Source organism: Mus musculus, chromosome 12 (assembly GCF_000001635.26).
Source record: "Mus musculus strain C57BL/6J chromosome 12, GRCm38.p6 C57BL/6J".
Lineage (NCBI taxonomy): Eukaryota > Metazoa > Chordata > Mammalia > Rodentia > Muridae > Mus > Mus musculus.
The window spans coordinates 98,537,959-98,557,647 of NC_000078.6; the positions used below are offsets into that span (position 1 = coordinate 98,537,959).

General features: G+C 41.2%; 1 protein-coding gene across 8 annotated transcripts in view; it reads right to left on the reverse strand.

Annotated features, from left to right (window-relative positions):
- Kcnk10 (potassium channel, subfamily K, member 10) overlaps positions 1 to 19,689 on the reverse strand; it is a 148,782-nt gene that overhangs the window by 108,527 nt on the left and 20,566 nt on the right. Inside the window, exon 2 of one of the 8 annotated variants that reach the window (XM_011244181.2) lies at positions 6,085 to 6,217. The exons of the other annotated variants lie outside the window; for them this stretch is intronic. Coding sequence (XP_011242483.1) covers position 6,085 — 1 coding nt within the window. The 5' untranslated portion in view covers positions 6,086 to 6,217. The remainder of the gene's footprint in view (positions 1 to 6,084; positions 6,218 to 19,689) is intronic. 8 annotated transcript variants of the gene reach the window in all.

Here is a 19,689-nt window from a genome sequence, read left to right on the forward strand (position 1 = left end):
GACGGGCCGGGGAAAGTGACTCAGTGGCAGGCCATGTGCTTAGCATGGATGAAGCTTTAGATTCAGTCCCCACAGCAAACCCCCAAAAGTAATCCAACCAGGCAAGCTCTGCCCTCATAAGTGGGCTAACTTCACTGTGCAGGGAGTAGGCTTATTTCTAAGAGTGGGTTTGCTGCAAAAGCAGGTTTGGTTGAATTGACATATTTAAACAAATGTCATTAGACCATTACAATTTTAAGTATAAAGTACCTCTATTGACTAAATTGATTCTTCTACAGTAAACGTGACCCTTCTAATGACTAATGAGGAAACAATACACATTAGGATTATTAGCAGCCAATACACTATCCCAAGTGCTCAATCTCTTAGTCTTGGCTTATTTGCATATGCATGAGTTGCCTAAAATGCAATGACTACCTCTTTAAAAACCAGCAATAAAAGTAAATAGCTAGGGTCTCCCTCCTCCTCCCCCTCCCCCTCTCCTCTCTTTCCCTCTCCCTCTTTCCCTTTTTTTCTTCCCCTCTCCCCTCTCCCTCTCTCCTCTCCCTCTTCTCTCTCCCTCTCCCCTCCCTCTCATATTTCACCATGGATGACACAGCAGGAAGACCCCAGATGCCAGCGTCTTCTTGTTTCTTATTAGAAATAGATTTCTTTTACATATAATATATTCTAATTATGGATCACTCCCCCAACTCGTCCCAGATCCTCACCCACCCAAATCCACACCCTTTCTATCTCTCTACCATTAGAATACAGAGTTCTAAAATAATAATAGTGATAATAAGATAAAATAAAGACAAACAAATCAGAATAGGACAATACAAACAAACAGGAAAAAAGAAACAGGTCAAAGAGAACGCATAAGAAACACGTACAAACACAGAGATACACACATTGATCTTGATTTTAGACTTCCTGGCTTCCGTGACTGTGAGAAATAAATTTCTTCTTTTTAATAAAAATTGAGTTTGTGGTATTTTGTTGTAGCAGCAGAAAATATACTAAGACATTGAGTGCCAATCATAAAAATATGTAAGAATGAGCAAGCTTCTACCAGGCCTGCCTTTATCAAAATATCTAAGACCTCCATGTTACCAATTCCTAGGACCACTATCATGGCCTCTCATGACTCTGCTCTCAGTTGTATCCATCTAGGACAATGCCTGCCTCTTGCTGAGTCATGATGGCACAAACCTTTAATCACAGCACTCAGGAGGCAGAGGCAGACAGATCTCTGTGAGTCTGGTCTACAGAACTAGTTCCTAGACTGTCAGGGCTACACAGGAAAACCCTGTCTCAAAAAACCAAAACACTAAAGCAAAAAGCATGGCCTTTCCCATGACTCCAAGATTTGGAAACAGGGTCTCTGCCTCCTTTTCTCATCTTCTCCCCCAGCTCTCCATCTCTCCCTCTGTGCCCCAGGCTTCGTGCAATTTATACTCTTTCCTGTCTGGGTAGGGATCCCCCCAGCCATTCATGAATAGCTCCTTCCTTCCTTTTGGGTCTCCATTTAAACGTTGCTACATCAGAGAGGTCCTTTCCAACCGCTTTAAATAACTGCATTAATGTTGTGTTAACATGACTGGGTCACACGGTGCTCAGATATCCCTGCAAACATTATTCTGGGTGTTTCTGTGAAAATGCTTGTTTTTAGATGAAATTAACATCTAAATCAGTGGTCTGAGTAAAGGGTTAGTTCGTCCTCCCTGACAGGGTGGCCCTCATCTTGTCAGTTGGAGGACTCAGAACCAGGTGGCTGGGCTCTCTTAAGTAAGAGAGGCTTCTCCCTGCCTTCAGGGTCTTCAGACTTGAACTAAACCACTGGCTCTCCTGCTGGGTCTTCAGCTTGCTGGCTCATTCAGTAGCTCTCAAGTCCTGCTCACCTCCACAGTCATGCAGGCCAAATCCTTATAATAAAAATATATACATCCCTGATGGGCTCTGTTTATCGGAAGGACCTTGGGCTCCTCGTTTTTCTTTATCACAGTGAAGCTCATGACTGTAAGATTATGATTTGATGCTCCTCTGTTAAATATGCCATTATCCCCAGAACCTTCCTCCACTAAACTACAAGCCCCAGTGGGAAGATATCTTGCTCATTTAGTTCACTTACATGGTAAATGTAGTTGGCATGAGTGAGCCTTTAGTACATACTACAATGAACAAACAATACCAAAATAAAGAAGTTTGTAATGAAACAATTATACCAAAAATAAATAATAATAATAATAATAATAATAATAATGATGATGATAATAATAATATAATACTCCTTCCACTTAAAGGGTGGTTTTGGATAGCATCTAGCTCAACTTCTTCAAACAAAAGATCTAAGCAATTTGCCCAAGACAAATGCTAGAACCCAGGTAGAAGGCTGGCATCTACCCAGTTCTCAAGTGCAAGCTCTATAGAGATATCTTAGCACCTTTGAGTTCTGTTGCAAGAAATCCCATGAAAGACTTGCTCAAGTCATGCTGTCATATTTATTTGGAAACTTGGCTTGAGTTTCTCAATTTGGTACTAATATGTCCTTCAGCCATATCGGGCTTTGATCGTTGGTGTTCAGGGTTACATTTGGCTCTGTGCGAGCAAAAGGAAAATAGCCACACAATCCCTCAAACTCCAAATGTTGAAGACTGGGGCATTCCAACTTTGGGGGAATATCTTAATACAAGTCACTAAAACAATCAGCTACCAGCTTGAGGGCTAGCTACTTCTACCCCAGGATGCTACGTTGTATACTATACCAAAACAACACTTTTATTCCTAGGAAACCACTCACAATCCCAAAGAAATATCCTAAATGAAATGTCCATGGGGGGCATTGGAAACCTGGAAATAACAGTACATAAGATCTTTTTATTCTTGTAACCTTGAAGGTTGGCATCAAGCCTTCTGTGCTGAAGAATGGATGATGGCTGGAATCCACCAGAGTGGATTGTCCTGCCCAGTGGCATAAAGGGTCACCCACAGACCCACAGCACACAATTAGCACAGCTATATGTGGTTTCTTACCTAACGATGCGCTTCAGCTCCATGTCAGGCTTATTTGGGATTACATTTAAAATGTCCTTGCATCCAAACATTTACACTTATTTTAATCCCAAGTGAAGAATTGCTGTATGTGTCCATAGAACTTCACTGCCTGCTATCCAAAAGAGAGATTCATACTTTAAGATTATTTTCCCCAGCTATTAAAAACAATGAATTCATGAAATACTTGGGCAAATGGATGTATCTGGAGGATATCATCCTGAGTGAGGTAACTCAATCACAAAAGAAGTCACTTGGTATGCACTCACTGATAAGTGGATATTAGCCCAGAAACCTTGAATATCCAAGACACAACTTCCAAAACACAAGAAAATCAAGAAGGAAGACCAACGTGTGGATACTTCATTCCTCCCTAGAATACGGAATAAAATATCCATGGAAGGAGTTGCAGAGACAAAGTTTGGAGCTAAGACGAAAGGATGGACCATCCAGAGACTGCCCCACCCGAGGGTCCATCCCATAATCAGCTACCAAACACAGACACTATTGCATACGCCAGCAAGATTTTGCTGAAGGGACCCTGATATAGCTGTCTCCTGTGAGGCTTTGCCAGTGACTGGCAAATACAGAAGTGGATGCTCACAGTCATCTATAGGATGGAACACAGGGCCCCCATTATAGGAGCTAGAGAAAGTACCCAAAAGCTGAAGGGGTCTGCAACCCTACAGATGGAACAACAATATGAACTAATCAGTACCCCTGCAAATGTAGCAGAAGATGGCCTAGTTGGCCATCATTGGGAAGAGAGGTCCCCTTGTCTAGCAAACTTTATATGCCCCAGTACAGGGGAACGCCAGGGCCAAGAAGTGGGAGTGAGTGGGTAGAGGAGGGGGGGTGGGGGGAGGGTATAGGGGACTTTTGGGATAGCATCTGAAATGTAAATGAAGAAAATATCTAATAAAAAACATGGGGGGAGGGAAAAAAGAAAATAAATGAAGAAAAACTGCATGAAATAAAATGAATTAATTTTTTTTAAAAAAAAAGATTATTTTTAATCATTTTTCCCATCCAGCAAACTTTGCTGTGTGGAAATAAAGATCTCAGTTTGATCATTCTTTCTGAGGTGTGTTTCTGTGCAAAAGGAGCCAAGAAATCCTAACAGACATATACTCAAAGTGTGCGTGTGTGCCTCTGTGTGTGTGTGTGTGTGTGTGTGTGTGTGTGTGTGTGTGTGTGTGTGTGTGTATGTGTGTGTGTGTGTTACACAGATGTGGTGTATGTGAGGGTACATGAGCATGTGGAGGTCAGAGGTCATTGTCAGGTATTGTCATTGCTTTCCACTTTATTTACTTGCTTGCTTGTTTGTTGACAAAGGATTTCATTGAATCTGCAGTTCACAGATTCAGCTAGATTTGTTTGCCAATAAGACTCAAGGATCCACCCGACTCCCTTATCCACTCCAATACCACTGGGTTAGATGTACATCACCATGCATGTATATATGGTGATTGGACTCTGAAAGTGGTATGTGTAGGTGGCACTTTACCAACTGAGCCACCTCCCTGCCCCCCTCTAATTCCCAGTCATGTGCATGTCTGGTGCCCTGGAAGAGCGTAAGAGAGCATCTGATCCCCTGGGAGGGGATCATTTCCAGCTATCATGCCAAACCCAGGTCTTCTACAAAATTACTAAATGTTCTTAACCACTAAGCTATCTCTCCAGTCTCTCAAATTGAATTCTTAAAAACTGGAGTTAGTTCTCCTTCTTCAACAGCATTTAATGTTATGCTTACATGTGCATTTTGAAGGTTGTTTCAGATGGTGATGTGGCTTTTGCCAGTAGTAGAGACTAGTTAGTGACTGAGACTTCGGGCTTAAACTTAGAATAACAACACAGATAATGTTTACAGACCAAACCCTTCAACTAAAAATATTCAAGAATAGTGTGGAACGAACCATAAGTGTTTAAACTTTTGAACCCTTCCATCAAAATAAGCTAAAATTTAAACTTTAAGGGGAAATTCAATTGAGTAAAATTCAAATAAATATGAAATTTCCTCTAAAGGAATTTTGTTTCAATGTCTGAACAGGTTTGCTGTTCTGTTTCTCTGGATGAATAAATAAAATATATCCAAGATATATATTTTATATGGTATATTATGTTATACTGTGTATCAAATATAGCTCAAAGCAGGCTTTCTGGTTGGAATGTAGCTCTCCTTGGAACCCAGAAGAGCATTTCTCCATGATTGAGATAGCAGTCATCTTACATCCGTCCCTCCTCCACCTTCTGATACTTCATGAGGCTGGAGGGAAAAATACCCCACACCCTCCCCGCAAAAATCTAGAGCTTGGATTCTCATCCCAGCTTTGAATTTGCTAGTCTGAGCATAAACAGAAGGGACAAATGCTTTGCCTATGTGACCCCACTTCTGCATGACTCTCTCATCTGCAAATGCATACAATAAAACGCAGAGTTTAAATATCTAATGTTGCAAGGGCACTTGGTCTAGGAAGTGGCTATAGTAAGCACTTAAGGATTTACCACTCCTTAAGGATTGTAAATATGAGTAATTAATAGGCTTTGTATATAGAATTAGAGGTGTGCAGTGAACAGGGTCTACCATGCCAACTAAAAAGTTAACACTAAACTCATTTTCCGTCTTGTTTTGACTAGTTTTAACTATCATTAGGGATTGTCAGCAGCCTCTATCTCTCCAGAGACCAGTTAATTGAAAGCCACAGTATTCGTCTTCACCTGTTGGCATACTGACTTCTTGTAGTATCTCAATATATCCCCACAGCAATTAGCATGGACACTTGCAACGTTCAGAATCCATACGGTTGTACTCAGAGTTCATTAGTTGAACAAATGCGTACTGGTTGGAATGACTCAGCCCCTGAATTCTGAAATGATTTAGATTAAGAACACTCAAGACCTTTTAATTAAAAAAAGACCACATTCTGATCTGCAGAAGACACCCTGATCTCAGAGTATGGCCAGAATTTAGAAGTCTATCGAGTTTTTTTCCTTAATATATTTTTATTAGTTCTTTGAGAATTTCATACACTGTGTTTTGACCATACTCACTCCCCTCCGTCGATTCCTCCTAGATCAGCCCCCATCACTTTACTTTGTGATCTGTCTTCTTATAGACACATGTAGTCCAACTGTGTTGCTCAATTGTTCTTGGGTGTAGGGCCTGTCCCCGGGTGCCGTCGACCTACGAGGAGTCATATCCTTTAATAAAATCGACTTTCCTTCTCCCAGCAGTTGCTAGAGGCCAACAGCTCCTCAACTACAGAGGGACTTCATGCCCACCTCTTCCAACCCTTCCACCCTGGGCGTCACCCAGGAGCTGGAGCTTGTAAATATTTTATATGCATTGTCATGGTCACCATGAGTTCATATGTGCAAATGTCCTGTTATGTCTGGTAAACATTGCTTCATTGATATTTGGAGACCATTCCTATAGTTCATGTATTGGATCTTTAGGTCAGTTCATTTTATAAATGGCCTCCTCTTTAAGCTTCTTGGCCCAATACACTTTTTCCAAAGCAAACTAATCACAGCCATTTATACCATTCTATATTTTTTATATACATGAATAATCTACTCATGGAAATGTGGAATCTAAGCTACCTCTCCTCAAATCTGAACAGGCTATTACCAAGGCAGAAAAGACAATCATGTCACATCTGTCTGGTTGTCTTGGAACACTCAGTCTTGGAATTAATGACCGTGCTATGAGAAGTCCAGGTCAGTTCATGCGGCAAGTCACCAAAGACTGATCCCCTGTGGCTGCTCAGCCCTCAGTCACGTGAGCTGCAATGTCACCCAATGATTCCAGCCTCTCCTCTCTATCATGCCACCACCACCTGTAGCTTTCACATCTTCCCTGGTAAAATCACAAGCATAGCAGAACATAAGCCATCCCCTCTGTACTGCCTAAGCCTGGGACTATAATAAAACGCTTGTTTTCTGCCCGTGGGTGGCTACACAGCAACAAGAACAGATTTAAAAAACTGAATAGGGCTAAAACCTAAGAATAGAACTCAAAAATCCTATACATTTGGCTGGTAAACAAGCAGAAACAAGATTCTAAAGCAACGTTCTGGTGCACACTACTCTTTCATCTCTAAGGTACACCGTGTGGAGTCCATTTATGGAGCTGACATCATTTCCAGTATTTTCCATGCATCGACTCATTTCAGGATCAAAGTGACTTTCAGAGGTAGGCGCAATTGTTACTCCATCTTACAATAAGCAAAGTCTAGACATGCCAGTAGTCAGAGGCATGGCTCGGAGTTGAACTTAGCCATCTATCTCCAGAGTCTGACACACTATTCTCGAGTGCTTCTCCATCTTATGCCTCATGAATAATAATGCATGTGAATCATCTAGCAAGTGCTTGGCAGACGGTCAACCCTCTGTGAGAATGAATGCTTCCTTCCTTCCACTACACTGAGAGCACAGTGTAAATTGCCACAATTCCTTTCGTTTGGGGAGACTTTAGGCATGGGAGTTGTTGGTTTCTTTGCTAAAGTTTCAGGAATGCCTTTTATGTGGGGATCTCACTATGTAGCTAGCTGGTCTTGAACTAGAGATCCTCCCGCCTCAGCATCTGGAGATCAGTGATTACCAACACACATGTCACCACTCGATACTACAGACTGCCACGATTTTGAAAGCAAAAAAGTATGCCCCTCTGAAAGCAAAGTACATGTCTCTAACACTGGGTTTCATTTACTGTCTACTCAATACATCTACTCAGGTATCCAATTAGGGGCTCTCATTAAACATGATTTAACAAGAAATCTTGTTTGAGCTCACAAACATCCCCAAATCTTCTTCCCCAAGATGTCTGTGCCTCAGTTAATGCTACTGCCATTCATCCAGGGATGATGCCAGACTCACCAATTGCCTGATGTACACAACTCCATCTCTAAATACTGATTTCCACCACTCCTCTCCCCACCCCCAACTCCAACTGCCCCAGTCTAAGCCCTGCCATCCAGGAAGCATGTGAATCTAGTCTATCCACTACCTTGCTAAAAACCTCCAAGAGACTCCCATGTGCTCTTGGATAACAACCAAACTCATCAAATTAGTGCTTCGCATTCTGGCTCCTGCTCATGTCTCCAACTTCACCAGCTGCCATCTATTCCTACGTGCCCCCCAGTGATCCTGGGCTTCTAGTTTGTCCATCTTGTCTCCAATCACTGGGACACTGCCCTTGCTCTTCCATGTGGGACATTTTGCTCAGCCCTTTACAGACAGGCTACTTCTTGACACCTCCCTGGCTTTGCCTCATGGCAAATGGCCAATCTCCCCACCAGCCACTTCCGAGCCTGCTTCGCAACCTTAATTTCCACACAGCGTTTTACTTTCATCTCTGCTGAAACTATATTCTGCACTTATTTGCTTGTTCATTCTGTGCCTTTTTGCAACATAAATAAATAAATAAATAAATAAATAAATCTCCAATCTAAAGAGATTTTGTGTTGTATTCATTGCCTATATCCCAATATATACATTGGTGCCTACTACATAATTAATACCCAATGAATATCTGTTGAGATGAATGGATAAGGAACAGGCAGCATGCTTACACAAAGGAATTTTATTCAGGCAGAAAGAAAAATGAAATTATAAATTTTCAGGGAAATGGATGGTACTAGAAGATATTACATTCAATGAGGCAGCTCAGGATCAGAAGCACAAACCCCACACGTTCTCTCTGCCGTGCTAATCCTAACTTCTAGTTTTTATACATGTGTATTTATAGGGAATACGTGTATGTGAAGACCAGGAAACTAGAAAGGAGTCCATGAGAGGGGAAATAAGAGGTTCCAGCAAGGGGGTGGTTAACTAGGATAGGAAGGGCTAGAAGACGAATGTGATATGAAACTGGAAGGAGAAATATTGGGGGCAGAGGGTATAAAAGGAATTGGGACAGGAAGAGGAGGGGTGGAGAGAGTGAAAAAGGATAAATCAGAGGTGTCCTTGGAAAAGTAATAAGGAAACCTGCTAATTTTAAAAATAAAATTTAAAATAAAAACAAAAAAATCAACACATGTAAAATCTGTTTTTAAATGTTGAGCAAAGTTAATGAATCCTCTAACTAGACCATAATTCCCTGGCAGTCAGAAATTACTAGTAATTTTGTATCTGAAAGTCCAAGACAAATGTCTGTCCTGTGGTAGGGAGAGGAAAGGAGATGGGGAAGGAGGGAAGGAAAGGCAAAACAGGGCAGAGGAAATGGAAAGAGGGAGCAAAAAAAAATAGGATGAGAATGAAGACAGCCTTTTGTATGCCTCTACATTTTTCTAATGTGTGGATTTTATAGATGAAAAGTCTAACAAACATTCAATGATACGCGACATGTATTATTCATTTGATCAAACATCATTATTTATAAATCAAGGCTGTCCTACAAATGTCTGAAATGTCTGAACTCTTGCCCTTATGCAAATGTGTCTAAAATGAAATCATGCCCAAGATCAATGGTGTCAGCAAGGGGATTGAGAGAGAGAAGCTGATCTTTGGGAACCTGAGAGACTACAACACCCCACTACTACTGTGGGAACAGCCCAAACTCCCAGGTGGCCCTCTGGAGGGTAGGGGCAGGTTACCATCTCCAGAGCCATCAGCTCCAGCACATGCTGGGACAGAAACTCCCTAAGGTTCTTTTCTCCCCTGGACCCTGTCAGTCTGTCAGTCTCAGAAGCCCAGCAAATCTCAGCTGGGGATGTAGCTCTGAGGTAATATGCCTGGGAAAAGGTGAGGGGAATCATACCTACACACCTACCTTAGCTTCCATGTAAAAATTTCATTTCTATTACTACAAAAAAAATCCTGACACAGACAAGAATAATATGGTCTTTAAGGCTCAAATGCAGGAACAGGAAAGATGGTTCAGTGGCAAGGATGCTAGAATTCAGTTCCCAACATCCAAGTTGGTGATTCACAACCACCTGTAACTCCAGTTCCAGTGGATTTGACACCCTCTGCCAGTCTCCTCAATTGCCTCCGTGTTTGTGTGTGTGTGTGTGTGTGTGTGTGTGTGTGTGTGTGTGTGTGTGTATGGTCATTAAATAAAACAAGTCTTTGTTTAAATAAGTCAAATGCTGTCCTTCCCCAACTCATCTGAGTGAACCTTTGGGAACCCCATCCACTCCAGATCATGAAGCAGCTTTGCACTGGACTCTTCGTCTACCACCCACACAGCCCTCCAGTTGAAACAGACCCCATTATGGTGGTGATAAATGAATTGCAGGGCATTCCTTTGAATTCAGTCCCACTTTTGCCCAACTGTCCGAGAGATGAACTTGTAGCTTTGGGGCCTCCCTGGCAGGCTGCGAGAAATGCAGCACCTGGCTTCCAGGCACGCTGCCATAGGCCGGCCATCAAGGTGGCTCTGTGAGCTGCCCTAAGGCGGCTGCTCGATCTGAAACAGACAGACATCCTCATAGGACAGACAGACATCCTCACAGGACCACAAGCACAGTAGTCCACAGGAGGTTCTGACTGAGCGTCTCTACAGTACCAATTTCAGCATCAACATATCGCCTTTGGGACCAAGTCCTGACTGAAACGTGCAGGCTTTCTCTTTCTCTGCCTAAACACGCAATTCCCGGTGACTGGCCAACCTTCTCAGGCATTCTATAGGTGCTGCTTTCTACCCTTAGAAAACTTTTCAGTGCAGTCACCTATGACCTTTCAATGAGCTTCTCCTTATGCATTCATTAATATGTTAAATTATAATATGTACATTTTTTCAATGCATGTCTTACATATATTTTTCTATTGGTATTGTATATAGGGAGTTCTAAAGACTGATAAGAGTAAGTCTGTGTGTCGGGCACCACACAATATGCAACAAATGCTTATTGATAACAAAAATCAATATGGTAGTGGCCATACTCCTTACATTGCTGGAAAGGTGGTTTGTTTTATTTTTTTATTTTGGGGAGTTTTTTTGTTTGTTTGTTTGTTTTGGTGGGGGGTTTTGCTTGATTGTTTTTGCTGGGTTTGGGTTTTTTGTTTGTTTGTTTTTTGGTTTTATTTGTTTGGTTGGTTTTGATTGGGTTGGTTTTTTGTTTTTTGATTTGGGGGTTTTTTTTCTTCTAATTATTCAGTAACACTGTCCTCTAAATTTAATTTAAAAAAAAACTACTTTGCTCTGTCATGTGAGTGGGAAGAAATTAGCGACAAGCTTAATTAAACAGCTTACAATCTGTCTTCATCCCCAGATCTGAATAACTGCTTTTGGCATTTGGAATTTTGGAAGCTTTGATATAATTTGTAAAACTCTTCTAGGCTCTTCATTAGCTCATAGGAAATAAAATAGTGATTTTAAACAATGGAAAAAAAAAACATTTTACACTTTCTTGAGGTCTCTGTGACCAAAATCTAAAGAGAATCCACCATCATGAGAATATCTTCCTAAATATGAGAGAAGTGGATAAAATCGTCCACTAGTTCCAAGCTATGGTCTGTGGCCTATCCTAAAGCAAGCTTCCCGAGGTACTGTGAACTTCATTAAAATACCCTGGCACTGAATTCTGGCATTTTAGCCACATAGCACTTCTAGTTTTTGAATGTCTGCATAAAGTAATGAAATCTTAACTCAGCAGGCAAGCAACTGCTTCCTGCCTGTTAGCGTGTTCCTGGTCTGGTCCATTCACCTGGGCTCAAACACACAGCAGTTACCTCAAGACAGCTGAAGAATCTTGCTCAGAAACCATAACTTTATTCTGGATAATTCCTAATCTCGCCTTGCTAGATTTTGAGGATACATACAACTGGACACAACGTCCATGTGTATTATGAGATGTGGGGTCACAGAGCAGCACATTGAATAAGACAAAGATGTTGATGCCTGTACACCAAAGCTTGCATCCTGACCCTACCACTTGCTGTGTAATGTTAGACGAGTCACCAACCAGTTTCATGCTTGAAGCAAGGCTAGTGTAGTAATGGTGCCTAATAAATACTCAGACGCAGGGTATTTTATTACTAGAAGTAATAACGGCTTTGAAATGGGCAATGGTGGAATACTTGATAAAGTGATATTACTGACGCTGTGTTAGCCCCAGGTGCTTCTAGGTGCACCCGCTGGCCTTGATCTTGTTATTACTCTCCATCCTACACACCGTAGCCCTTGCTGTTGTCTCTCATCCCCCCTGCTCTCTTCTGGCATCTGACAGAATCGCACTACATGACTCACCTCAGCTTGTGTAGCAGGCCAGAAAAAGAGAGCCCATACAGAGATGGAGGACACTGGGAAATGTGACTCAGTCCCGCTGTTGTAGTCTACACAGCAGGAGCTGTTCATCTACCTTCTGCTTCTTCTCCCCTGGATCTGGACATCCAGGCCCCTGAGTCCTGGTGCCCCTTGATCTACCTTGGCCCCTAAAATTAGACGCTTGACAAATAGTAAATTCTAATTCAAGACGTTATGTTCATCAAAAGTTTAGTATTATGCAAATATTTGCTACCAATTCAACACACAATCAGTTATAAAATGTATCATTATCCTATGAGCCTCATAAAAATTAAAAATGTCTAATTAAATCAATATCATTGATAGAATAATATTTTTACGGCTGTGACTATAACTCCAAGATAGCTTTTGTCATTGTAGAGACCCTAAATTCAATCCTTATCACTGCAAAATTAAACATATAAATGTATAAACAGACAGACAAAGAGGTAGATTGATTCTTATTTCAGATTCAATACATACTTATTTCAAAATTGCTAAATTGCAAAAATTGACTTTAGAATTAACTTAGGATGCTAGAGCATTTCTCTTGATACAACATGAAAAAAAAAATACAAAATGTGGCTGTTCTTGCTTCTCAGACTTCTGTATAGAACCTGCCAACCAGTAAATAAATGTGCTTTTAATGAGCAAATGTATATGTGAATTCATGGGTTTCCTAACAGTCAGATTATTCTGGGCCACTGTTACCTAAAAAAGAGAATTCTAGTGAAACAAGAAAATTAAGTTTAGAATTAAATACTCATCATTTCAACATCCTTCCACTTAAGATGTATTTTTAAAATAATAGTGAAATTCACCCTAAACAGCATAAACCACTACATTAGACCTTGGTCCAATAATAACTTCAGTGTCTATTCAATAGTCAGTTTCAAAGACTTGGGTTTAAGTGTTCAATGTCTGAGACCATAGATGTAAGATGCTTATTTAGAAACATCTGGCAGCATCCTTGGGGTATACTTGAGTTTTCTATTAGCTAGGAGATAGCATCAGCGTCTTTGCTGACTGGGATTGTAGATCCATTTAACCGTACCATCTCCCTTCTTTTGTACCACCTAATTAACTGTAGACCTGCAGCTGTTTCCTGGCATTCAGTCAGTCCCTGCATGGTGATGGAGATGAAGGCCAATGAGTCATGTTTCCCAAAGAAGTTTCCATTAGAAGAACCCAGCCTCCACTGTAGACACAGAGTATCCCCCAAGAATTGCTTTGTCTATTTCACTGCAATTAAAGTTAGTACATTTCATACCAAGTAATACAGGCATATGATAAAACAATTTAAACATTAGAAAGAAAAAATATTAGAGAAAATTGGATGGATTGAGGGAACTAGGTGTGTGGAAGAGGGGTGGATCCATGTTTGTGTGGGTAGATATGCACATATGAAAACAGAGGTAGACATCTAGTCATGTGACACATCCAGGCATGTGACTTCCCTGGTTACTCTTCACCTTATCCTTTGAGACAGGGTCTCTTGCTGAACATGGAGTTCTTGGATCCACTAGACTCATTGGTCAATAAGCTATATCCCACTCAGTGCTGGTGTTGCAGAAGCACTTGTGTGGATGTGCTAGCAATCTGAACTCAGGTGCGACTAAGCCATCACACACCACACACACACACACACACACACACACACACACACACACACACACATACACACACCTCCGGGTGCCCGAGTTTAAAGAATTCAAACATTTACAGAGCTCTCTGGAGAGACTTCCACCTTACTCTTTGCTCTCCAGTGGGAGTAGCAAATCCCAGACAACTCTCTGAGTAAACTTCTGTCTCCTCGTTTCTGAAACATACAGTCTTTTGTATGAAGGCAGAATTGCATCCACAGCCACTAAATGTTAGATCCTTTTCAGATGGAAAACATGAAATCAAAATAGATGAAACTGTCCTGTGGCTTTGAAGACATATTTGAGGAGGAAATACCTACTTGGTGGATAAAATCCAGTCATTCAGGGGCACTGTACAAACGAACTTGAAGTGATTGTGACAACAGATACAAGATCTTTAAAACCTTAAGCCAGACAAAACCCCAGCATTGAAAGAGGAGGTTGGTATGAAGTCCCACTGCTAGCTAAGGAGCTGTTTGCAATTAATAGCTGCTGGGAGGGGAGGAATCGGCTTTAAAGGTGAGACCCCCAGTAGGTCAACTCTACTCCAGTAAATGAGCAAAGGCAAGTGTATATGGGCAGCACAAATTGAACTCAATGGTTTTTTAAAAAGACACGAAATTGAGTGAGTAGGGAGTAGGGAGGTCTGAAAATGGTGGGAGAGAAGTATGATCAAAATATATGGTATAAAATTCTTAAAGAACTAATGTTTTCAGACAAAGCATTCGTGTGACTTTTCACATAATGCAGTGGGTCGGCTTCCCAGGGCCGACTCACCTTGTTCAAGGGAAGAGTAATGTTCATGTTCGGCTCCTTCCTCCTTGTCTCTTGGCCATGAAAATTCATGCAGAAATTATACTTCCACTTATCCTTGAGCATACCCAAAGAAGAAACGGGAAATTGACTGCAGCCTGAACTGCCTCTGCTCTCCCACAGAGAAGGGTAATCTGTGCGACAGATCCACTGCCTGCCTCGCCATGCACTAGAACTGACATCACTATCATCTCTCCAATCGCTGTCCCCATTATCCATAACTCCCAGATGACACTGACCTCCTGGTAATTTAAGAGAAACAATTGCCTCTGCTGTGTTGGTCACTGGTCAGCGTCCATTTCTCTACACTCTTTACTCCTTTCTATGCCACTCACCCCTGGGCCCTTGTAGCCTATACCTGGGGCATAGTGACAGTGCACAGTCTCATCATCTTCCACCCACATTGCTACACTCTCTTCCTGAGATTGCTGTTTTCCTTCCCTCTCATTTAAACTATGTGCATGCACCCACCGTTGTTTCCAGAAAGTCAACTCATTACATGTGACAGCCTTCCAAGCTTCCAGCTTGCTCGTGGAAATAAATCTATATCCAGTACCTCAAAGGCCCCAAAAACCCAACTGTTCCTCCTACCCTCATCTCACAAAACTGGAGACTTGCTCTTTCACAAATAAATACCCATTTCCCTCTTCAGTTCCTAATTGATTGCCTTCATCCTGCTGGACCATTTCTCTATCACTGCATTTTACGCCATCTCTTCCTTTACAGTCCATCTGAAGTGCACATCTACTTGACAGCCTTTCTTGGGCTCCAGAGCTAGCAGTGAACTCTGTTTCCCTTAAGCTTTAAGCATACACTCATTGCATCTCATCTATGGTCTTAGTCTACTCTGCCTCCTACTTCATCCTTTAGTTTCCATTTTATTGCCCCATAAACCATAGTAATCTTCAGACTCCCCAAGGTATCGTATAGTCCCTGGCAAATCCTGGAGCAAACTGAGTTTGAAAAGAGGTTACCTAGCCCTGAGTGCAAACTGAGAGCTCACACAGCTACTCTGATGGCAAAGCTGATGTCAAATGGCATGCAGAAGAACCACTATCCACACAACTGGGAGCATGAAGCTCACCCACATCCTACCTCCTTATTGGTGTGCCATTCTCCAGTCTCTTTGTTCTAAATCCACTAAGACTAAAGACTAAATACAGTTCACATTTTCACTTTTTTACAGCACCTGAGATGCTAAGCATCGAATAAATGGAGTCTGGATATCACGTGTTTAGCTCCATTCCTGTCACAATCAGAGAGCCAGTGTTAATCAGTGTTTTTGTTGCAGTAACAAAATATCCAAGAAAGGCAACTAAAGTGGGTAAGGTTTATTTCAGCTTGTGGCCTCAGGTGCTCTGACATACAGCCATCTTGTTTCAATGTTCCTGAACCTATTGTGAGGCAGAAGATAGTGTAAGGGTGTGGTGACACAATGCTCTTCACCTTGTGATAAGCGCAGAAAGAGTAACAGGAAGAGACAGGACCAAGCTGTACCTTTCAAAGATACATACTAATAGGCCCACATCTTCCAATGAGGCGCCAATGTCCATAGTTCTAAGTACCACCCAAGGATCTGTTCAGATTTTAAAACCATCAAATGATTAAACTATTGATTGAGGCAGAGAACCTTGATGATCTAATAATCTCTGAAAATGGCTCCATAGACAAACCCAAAGTGTCTAGTCTAATCATGTTGACAACTGAAATTACGCACCACCCCCCATCACAGAGCTGTAATTTGGTAAACAATAGAGCCTTGGGTGTTCCCAAAAGTATAGCACACAAGTCATTGGTAGTTGTGAGAAAATAGTAAGTGGTACAGGTTTACTTTAGTACACACTAGGAAAAATAAAACAACTGAATGCCTATGATTACATAGGCATTCTATATTTACCTGAAATTAGTTTATATTTATTTCTCTTTTTTAAATGGTTGGATACATTTAAATAAAAGCACTAAGTATGGTACAAATTACTGCTTAAAGGAAAACTGATTTTTTTTTAAATCTTTAAAAGTGAAATCTAGGCAGATAAGATAGTAGACATCTGTAATCCCAGGTCTTAGGAGACTGAGGCAGAAGAATCAAGAGTTTGAGGCCATCTTGGTTTTTATCATGAGATCCAACCTCAAAAATATTAATCAAATACAAAGTGAAGCTTGTGTAGGCAAGACTGGGAGAAGGAGCACAATAGAGAGGGAGAGGAAAAATAACACTAAGGAAGTTTGAAAAATCATACGGTATCATCATTCTATATTTACCTAAAATTATATATCATATAAACATTCATAATATACATACATACATATATATGTCTATATAGATGCATGTATACATATATACACATAATGCATACATCCACACACATACATATATACATACATACATACATGCACACATACATATATACATACACATATCTTATATATATGCACATACATCCACACACATACATGCAGACATGCAGACATGCAGAGATATATACATACACACATGTATACATATATACATATACATGCATACACACATACATACACACACATGCATACATACATACATATACTCCAAATAAAGTTACACTAATTGGGATGATACTACTCTCCCCAAGAGCCAAAGATTATCTAACAAAAATTCCAATGCCAGTTAAAGACAAGAAACCTTCTTTAGAGTTGGTCAAGGAAATCTAGCACCCCCCCAGTACAATATAGGTTACTGTTGTTACCATCAGTTGCTTCTCAGTAGTTGAAGGGGCTCTATTACTGAAGATACCATATTTTTTGGACATAGAACTTACAAAGTAAGTTGACCAGACAGTCTCCTCTCTTAGGACAAGCTTTCATAGTTCCAGAAGGCAGTGTGCAGGCTGCTAATACAGGAAAGCAACCAACAGTCCTATCCTGCTGTAACAATAACCAATATGACAAACTATCCCTAAAGGGGCAATAGTGGTATTTATATCTTGGAGGTGCCTAGTAGTTGTCTAATTGAACTCAGGGCCCACTCAAGAGGAAGGAGCCATGTCTGGTACTGTAAGTCTCGTCAAGTGTACAGAGCTATTGAGGCCATGGATCTTAGAAGAGAAGCTACTACTGCCAGCAGGTTTTTCCTAAACCAGCACAATTTCTAAGTACATCTAAATACTTATCTTTCTACCCATAGACAGGAATAGATACCACTCTTCACCGAGGAAGCTTCTTTTCACAATAGACAGAAAGCTACCACTATAGCAGTCAAAATGCAGAAAACAATGGACCACGGGGTGGCCATCACTTGTTGATAGATCTGCAATACAATTACTAGGCATAAGTCTCAAGAACATCGTGGAAGGAGGGGGAAAAGAATGTAAGAGCCAGAATACCTGGGAGGATGGAGGTTTTGCTGAATTACCGCGCAGTGGTAAGAATACATCTTCAGTTGTTACAATGAGAAAATAACTCCATCTGAAATCTTGACTTCTTCTTTACTTTTTTTAAACCAAGTCCCATGCTAGCACAGGCTGGCCTCAAACTCTGTCCTCTTGCCTCGGCCCCCTGAGGGCTAGGATTATAGACATATGCCATCATGCCCAAATTTATTCCCTCCCACCAATACTTTTCTAAAACTCCATTATGCCTTCCATTCATCAGGATAGAAGACAAGAGTCAAGGGATTCTGGCCTGGAAACTAATTTTATTTACCATATCTTGAAAATAGTCAACCACTTTTCCCATATTATCTTTCCATTTCTTAATCAGCTAAGAGCTATTTCAGTCATCACATGGACAAATATAGACCAAGTTTATAAATGCACGCTTTGAGTTTGCTCAGACCTAGAGAGATTCTCAGCTCTACTTCTATTTATCAGAGTCTTGGGGGACAGAAAACATTCCTCAAAAGTTCTGTGTACCAAACACTATGACCAACTACCTAACGTCTCAGTGTAGTCTCAGCATGACAATACTCCCCAACAATGCAAACCTTGTTAGAACTATGCAATGTATGCAATGTTCCTGATCTGCAGTAAGCATATATATCAGTTGGTACTGTGATACCAACAATCATCATCTATCATTATCATCATCATCACCACCACCACCATCATCACCATCACCATTATCTTCAGCCTTTGCAAGGACCTGAAACGCTGCTAGCTGTGTTTGTCTCCTTAAAAGTCTCGGTTCTCTTGGTGTCGTACAGATATCATTTTTAGTGGTTTTAGTGTCGTAATTTCACTTCATTAAGTTACAAAATAGAAGTTTTTTCAGGGATGTATAGGCCCAATGCAGAGAATTATAGCAGAAGGGGGCTGGTAAGTGTGGGTGTGTTAAAGAAAGCTTTCTGGGGTATTACGTTTAAGCTGAGATGGCATGGGTGAGGAAGGCTGGATAGAAAAGAATCAAGGGAGGAAATGCAGGTTTTGAAAACCTTCTCAATAAGTCAGAAAAGGAAGACGTCCAGAGGAAACTGGGGAGAAGTGGTTCAGAACAAGGTTTCAGGAAGATTAACAAAAACCACCACACAAGGCTTTGTGGGCCAGCAGCAGCAGAGAGTGCCTAACTGAAACAGCATACCACCACACAGCACCAGAGAACAGGAACAGAAATAAATAGACCAATATGAAGACACTGTAAACATACAACGGAAAGAAAACACAGATCAAGGCAGGGAAGAAAAAAAGAGACAGGAGCAAAGATCCTAGGTGTGGTTGTGAAGTCTCTTGGTCAGAACTTGTGGTGAACAGAATGTGTTAGGGAGGGAGGGGAGCCAGGAAAGAGAGGACTCGTGTGATCTGACCAGATTTTATAAGGTTGCGTCATTCACTGAGATAATGCAGTCTGAGGAAGAACGGGTTTGGAATGCCAAGTCCACAGTTCTGTGTTGGTCTTCACAGTGAAGGCATGTGAGTGGAAACATCAAGGTGGCAACTAGACACACACACACCCGGACAGACGGACACACATGGACAGATGGACACACAGACACACTTAGAA